The 7,340-nt window shown below is 44.5% G+C and overlaps 1 protein-coding gene across 1 annotated transcript; it reads right to left on the bottom strand.

The window, feature by feature from the left end:
- Positions 1-55: 55 nt before the first annotated feature.
- On the bottom strand, positions 56-5,157 carry LOC107112785 (small EDRK-rich factor 1). Its single transcript, XM_015413969.1, has 3 exons — positions 5,050-5,157; positions 912-1,020; positions 56-599 (listed from the first exon to the last, which is right to left on the bottom strand). The coding sequence occupies exons 1-3, from the start codon at positions 5,054-5,056 to the stop codon at positions 527-529; spliced, it is 189 nt and encodes a 62-aa protein (XP_015269455.1). The 5' UTR covers positions 5,057-5,157; the 3' UTR covers positions 56-526.
- Between the last annotated feature and the right edge of the window lie 2,183 nt (positions 5,158-7,340).

The raw sequence follows: 7,340 nt of genomic DNA on the forward strand, positions 1-7,340 counted from the left end.
AACAACCAAAGCCTGTTACATATGTCTTGAGCACCCATTCCAAACTACACAATACTTCATGCAACATTTTTATTGTAAAAATAATTTAGATAACTTTACAGCTGACCTTTACAAATTGGAAAGTACAGAGAACTGGGCTTTTTAGGTATACCATCTCTGAATGTTAAAGATCCCCAGTTTACCTGCATATTTGTTAACTGGTACAGTTACACAAGCCATTTACTGAGCTAACATTGTAACAATGAAAACTGCAGCCAAGCTACTGCTACCATTACTAATAGACATGCAAAGGGAATTAAGAATCCAATTTTATTGGAAGAGATTCTAGTAATTCAATTAAAGCCAAGTCAGCTGCAACTGCACTATACTAACCAGAAGTTCTAAAATAAATGCATACTGGACAAGTGAGCGAAGAAAAGATAAACATTAACCATTTAATGGCTGGCCACTTTTACAAATATGTCTTTTTAGGCCCTATTATTTCAAGATGCATTGCAGCATATTTAGGTAATTTTGTAGCCATAAACTATTTTGCAACTGTTTGAAGAGACTTCTTCTCATCAGCTGCTTTCTGCTTTTGCTGCATTATTTCAGAATCTCTGTAAAAAAAGAAAAAAGAGTTTCTGTATTTTTTTTATTTCTACTTCAGTGAAATCAATATAAGGCGGGATATAAATCGAAAGTAATAATAATAAATAAATACATTTTTAATAGCCCATTGTTCTTCAGACCCAAACCTCTATTGCTCAGCAGTAGCAAGCACGATTATCAGATTCTAATTAGGCAAATCCTAGCCCAAGTCTTTCATTTTAAGTCTCCCCCCAGTAGTTTACAGTTAAAGATAAGATCACAGCCATTCAATGTTGCCCTTGATCGTTACACATTAAGAGTCAGAACTTCATGCAACTTGCCTTTGTTTCCTCTGAGAAGCAGACAAAGTATCCTCTTTTCTTTTTCCTTTGCTCTGTTCTTGAGTTTTCTTCATGTTCTTCTGGCGAGCAAGTTCACGCTGGTTCCCACCTATAAGTACAAACAGTGAAAGTGTAATATGGCAAGAACCTTATTTGCAAGTACTTTAATATTACATTAAGGTCAAAGGTGCCATACCCACTAGCTGTATGACAAGGGCTGCTGTCAGTATTCCATATCTTCCTTACATAACCTCTTGAGTACATCAACAGGAGACCAGAATAATCCTGAGAATGAATAGTCAAGCTGCTCCATGGTTTGACATGCAACTACCTCCAGTATTGCACTTCCTTCCCTAGATACCCATACACAGTTAGAATACATCACCCCCACTAATGAGACCTGGGAAACAAAGGCACCAGAGCGCTTTGGGAACACGTAAGTAGGGGTCCATGACACTTGCAGTGGAGAGAGGGGGAGTGTCATTATTTTTCACTCCTTGCTCCCTCAGACTAGCTCATCAGCAGATGGGTCCATATTGGTAAGTCTATGGTATGTAGGACAGAACTACATTATCTGCACTTTTGCAGACAACTCTTCTCCATTTGGGACTTTCTTGTAACCTCCCCTTTTTCAAGGGTTTGGATTTTTCAGCACAATTGGCTGTCCCACCAGGTTTGCAGAAAGATCCCCTTCTGTGTATAAGGCCCCAATCTGTAGCTATAAATCTGTCATGTTGAAAATTAGACACAATGATGCCTTGATAATCCTCTCCTCCTACAGTTACAAGAACTTTATACCATCCTCCTCAGTTTAACTGTGCTACTTCCTGTCCTCTTGCTGAACCTACAACTCCTTTACTTTGACTTCACCTTCCTTCATACCCTCCCTCCCATAACCTAAAGCTTTATTAACGGAATAAAATTAATTGCTGCAGTACTGTACAACCAAATTCCACACGTTAATCACTACTTTGCTATGTTCTGTACACACCAATCCCAATACACTGAACACTATTCACCATAATGATGTCTTCCATAGGACACATAAGTGTATACCTGTTAAAATATACAGTTGAATGCGTGTGGCGAACCTATGCATTACGTAGATGCTTAGCAAGAAAACAGAACTGCTGCAGCTTCCACTTAACAGTGCACTTGAATTCTTTAAATGCATCTTAATCTGATTAATCCCAACACTTGGGATTTCCAGCCACATTTCCATTGCCACAACAAAGTCAGAAACCAGCATTAGAACATAAGAACATAAGATACACCAATGTTGGATCAGGCCAAAGGCCCATCCAGCCCAACACTCTGTATCACACAAAGGCCAGAAATACCAGTGCCATCAGGAGGTCCACCAGTGGGGCCAGGACATTAGAAGCCCTCTCACTGTTGACCCCCCCAAGCACCAAGATGACAGAGCATCACTTGCCCCAGAGTCCTTATCTATACCTTGTGGCTAATAGCCACTGATGGACCTCTGCTCCATATGCTTATCTAATTCCCTTTTGAAGCCGTCCATGCTTGTAGCCGCCACCACTTCCTGTGGCAGTGAATTCCAAGTGTTAATCACTCTTTGGGTGAAGAAGTACTTCCTCTTATCTGTTCTAACCCGACCGCTCAGCAATTTCATGGAGTGCGAGTGCCCACGAGTTCTTGTATTGTGAGAAAGGGAGAAAAGTACCTCTTTCTCTACCTGCTCTTTCCCATGCATTTCTGCTCACAAAGCTATTGCAAAACACTGACTCTGTTTAGATATCATACAAAACTATGGCTTAATTAATTTGTGGTTTGTGCAATCAACTGAAGACAGATCATTCCATTAACTATTACTAGCTGGGTATAATGAATAAGGACATGAAACCATGGACATTCGTTTATTAGCCACAGTTAAGTGGTCACTATGACCTTTTGTGTGATGTATGATTGCCTGACTTAACCCTGATTTGTTTCCAGCCATTGTTTCCAGCCCAGGAAACTAGACTGATCTTTGTGTGAGAAGGAACGAAGGCAATCCAGAATCATAATAACTGCAAGCCAAATCCTGGGGAATTTCACATTACCAGTTTTCTCCCGGTTTCAAACCGGGAGTCTTCCGTTTCCAGATGAACCGGTACAGGGCTGCCGTTTCACACACGGCTTGCCCCTACCGGAAAGGAGCCGATTCACAAGCGGTTCGGCGTTTCACACACGCACCGCTTCGTTTTCCCACGGTTTTCTTCCCGCGCGGGCGATCGGTTTTTTTTTTAAAAGGTTCGGCTTATAGCGATATATCGCTATACCAGAACCTCAAATGGTCGCAATAACGATCCCATTGGAATGCGACTCCTTAGAGGTTCCGGTATAGCGATATATCGCTATAAGCCGAACGTTCAAAAAAAAAAAGCCCGCGCGACCGAAAAAAGGCGGGAAACAAGCGTATCGGAACTGGGAGAGGGAACGGGAGACTCCTCAGAAGCGGTTGACAGGTAAATCACTTCCCTCCCGGTTCCTATACGGAAGAGAGGCTTCTGTGTCTGAAATGCCACTTAGATCCTGGTAGGGAACCGATTCCTAACCGGGTTCTGTCTGAAATGACAGACCACAACCCGGTTGAGAATCGGTTCCCTACCGGGACATAGCGCCTGTCTGAAATTCCCCCGTTTCATAAACTAACCATGGTTAAAATCAACCATGGCATTGTCTGAACTGAGCCACCACCTCATGATCCACTTTACTTTCTAAAACTAATCTATAATCCACTGAAGCATTTCTACAGATGGAACCGTTTCTGCCCACAGAATGCAATTTTCTCCCTTGTCCTACTGGCATGCCTGAAATGCTGCTCCTGGATTAGAGGGGCCAACCAGGAGCAGCATTTCAGGCCTGAAGAGGGATAGGTGGGAATACACCACTTTGTGAGCAGAAACTGGTCCATCTGCTCCAGCAGTGAAGCCAAGGATTCTTGATTCCTAGAGAAAATGCAACATCACCACATATAGTTTCTTTCAGCATTTTATAAAAACCAGACAATGTAAACACATTTACATGCACTAAGAATGTTACTTCTTTGAAGGCCAGATCCTAGCCAAAACAATGTATTAAGACACTGTACCTTACAAACACCAAACTGTTTTGTTTGCTCTGCAGCCACCATAGCCTGTACAAACAGCTTGAAAATGTTGAAGCTGCATCCATACATTTTATTCAAGTTAATTTCACACCAATGCTTAACCAGGAATCAACTTCATTTAGTTACTTGAAAGCTGAAGTCCACAAAACTGGCTTTCAAATAATGACACCAGTGGCATCCACCTGGCATTTCAACAGAGCCACCTGTCAAGAGCTGGAATTTGTTGAGAGAGACAAACCAAGCATTCTTATTTAAAGCAGTCACACTGAACAAATGGCTTTTGTTTTGGCTGCACTTCTAACTTTATTTCTCACCTAGTACAGCCCAGTGGGATGAAAACCCATGACCTACTCAAATAGGAGTTTTAGACCATATTCACCAGACTGCCCCGAGAACCTTCACTATGCTCATAAAACAGTTTTTCGGGTGGGGGGGAGGGCTAGTTTAATCAACAGCCCTTCCGAAGACCGGCTGAAGAGAGACCTGTCAACAGAAGTGCACAACGATACCACCAGGAAAAGCTGCCTGATTCCCTACGCGCTATAATAACGAGATACCAAAACAGAGGAAACCCAGAAACTTCAGCTAGTCTTTCTTTAGAGCCAGCCTTCCACGCCTAAGCCCCGTGCGATATTTATTCGGAAATAAGCCCCCCACCCCTGCTACTGCCAGGGCAGCGTGCCTCGCCTGCAGCCTCACAGACCCACGCTCGTTCCCCTCCCGCCCGCCCATGCAGGGGCTCCTTCAAAGAAGGCCGGGGGGGGGGCGACTGTCCCACACACGGAGGAGCCCATTGTCTGCTCTCAGCCCTCGCGCTTGGCCAAGCGGCGCCCCCGCTAGACGCGCTTTCTCCCACTACAAACACCGCCCACAGAAGAGGCGGCGCGCTCAACAGGCAGCGGCGCCTCCCTCTGGCCGAGAGCCACCGCCAGGCCTGACCGCTCAGAGGCGCAGCGGCGCTCTAGAAACACCGGCGGGCCGAGGAGGCGGGGAGGTCGGGTGAGCCGGGCGTCGAATACTCACGGGCCATGGCGAAACAATAACCCCAGCGGTAGCGGCGGTAACCGTTAGGCACGAGCCACCGAAACCCCCCAACAACCGCTCCAATTGCCAGAACCTTCTACGCGCCCCGCCCGCCGTAGCGCCGTTTATGTAGAGGACCGCCTCTGTGATGTAACGACGCCTGGTCACGCCTCCTGCCCTGCTAGCTCCGCCCGCAATGACGCTATTGGGATCTGAGGCTGAATGCGTGGCTTTGTTATTATTTTACGGGGTCGGGGGTGTTTGTTTTGTCCTTGCAGTGATTTAACCCAACGAACAAACAAAAAAGAAGGACTATTACGACGTTTTAAAGACTTACAGACATTTTGTAGCATCAGATTCCGAGGGCTCCTGGCCACTGATCTGTTGGCGTCGGATCTCGCCCACGAAAGTTTATAGTAGCATAAATTCCAGTGCCTCAAGGTTCCTATTTGGGTTTTTATTCTGTTATTCGTTGTTGTTGCCAGCACGTAATAAAACTGCATTTACCTATGTGCACTTACTTGGAATTGACAGTGGGATTTACTTCCAAGTAAACCCGCATAGAATGAGGCACAACCCAGAATTGGTTTTTCCAGCTTTTTTTCCAAAACAACAACAAAATACATATACACCCATCTCATAAATTTTTACACCACCTCCTTAGTCTTGTACCTTGTGGAGTAAAACATGCTAGATCAGACCAGTGATCCCTCCAGTCCAGCATCTCATTTCACGCAGTGTCCCCTTTCACACAGTTGGGGGGGGGGGGGGGCAACAAACAAGGGATAGAGGCTGAGGCTGTCCCTGGTGCTGCTTTCCAACATCAACGTGCTTTAACTCATTGAAGTTAATGATTTGTGAACACCCAACTATGTACAGGATCAGGCTTTCCCTCTCCATATAGAAGTCTACTGACACCTTAAAGGTAAAGGTTTCCCTTGCTCAAAAGTTAGTCCAGTCCGATTCTAAGGGCGGTGCTCATCTCCATTTCCAAGCCTAAGAGCCAGCGCTGTCCGAAGACATTTCCATGGTCATGTGGCCAGTGTGACTAAAAATTGAGGCGCACAGAATGCTGTTGCCTTCCCACTGAAGTGGTACCTATTTATCTACTTGCCGTTTCTTGCTTTCCAGCTGCTAGGTTGGCAGGAGCTGGGACCAGAGATGGGAGCTCACTCCGTCACGCAGCACTAGGGTCTCAAACTGCTGAGCTACAGACCTTCTGGTCTGCAGCTCAACATCTTAACCTCTGAGCCAAATGTTGCTGCAGCATATGCTTTCATTGACAAGAAAACATAGGGTTACCAACCTCCAGGTGGGGCCTTGAGATCAGTTCCCCTGGAGAATGTACTGTATTGGAGGGTAGAGTCTATGGCATTGTACACTGCTGAGTAAGTTCCTTCCCCTCCCCAAACCCCCCAGTTCCCAAACTCCACCCTCAGAGCTGGTAACCCTAAGAACATTTCCTCACATCCAGTGATCGGCTTCTCACTAAATAAGTTGTTTAAATGTAAGAGATACAGGAGAAAATAAACAACAGGGTGAAGGGGTCATGACATATAGGTGAAAAGTATAAATTAAAATCTAATTAAAAATGAACATACTTTAGTTGTTGTAGATTTTCCGGGCTGTATGGCCGTGGTCTTTGCATTTCACCAGCAGCTGTGACTGGCATTTTTTTGTGCTATGTCCTTGAGGATAATGTAGAGCCAATAATACACTCTAAAGCATAAGTAATATGCTGAATACAATTGCTTTATACTAGATAGTCACTATTAAGTGTACAAAATTTCCCCAAACATTTACAATAACAAGATAATACAATAGAATGTCAGTAGCTGCCAACAGCCCCAAGATATCAATGGAAATCCTAAACAGTTACTGTTGGCAGTCAAAAGAGTATAAGGCTTATTGAGCTAAAAGCTACTAGAGCTTGACGAAGCAGCCGGCTTGTGCTTGGTTTCGTGTAATGACTTCCTCATAAGCAGCTTAACTGATGTTGTATACAAGTTTTCTTAATATGTGTAATCTCCTGGGTTTTAAGATACTTCTCTAGAGTTGCTACCATTAATATAGGGACTAGCCCTTATTTCCTTGGACCATATCTCATATGGGAGCTGTCCTTGATAGACTAAGCTTCGTAGCCAAGGTCTCCCTTACTGGGAGGTCTGTTTTGTTTGGATATCCTTGAGGATGCCAGTCACAGCTGCTGGTGAAATGTCAGGCACTACAATGCCAAGACCATGGCAATACAGCTTGGAAAATCGACGACAACTAATGAACTCTGGCCGTGA

This window comes from Gekko japonicus, unplaced genomic scaffold (genome assembly GCF_001447785.1).
Source record: "Gekko japonicus isolate JY-2015 unplaced genomic scaffold, Gekko_japonicus_V1.1 scaffold1923, whole genome shotgun sequence".
NCBI classification, from domain to species: Eukaryota; Metazoa; Chordata; class Lepidosauria; order Squamata; family Gekkonidae; genus Gekko; species Gekko japonicus.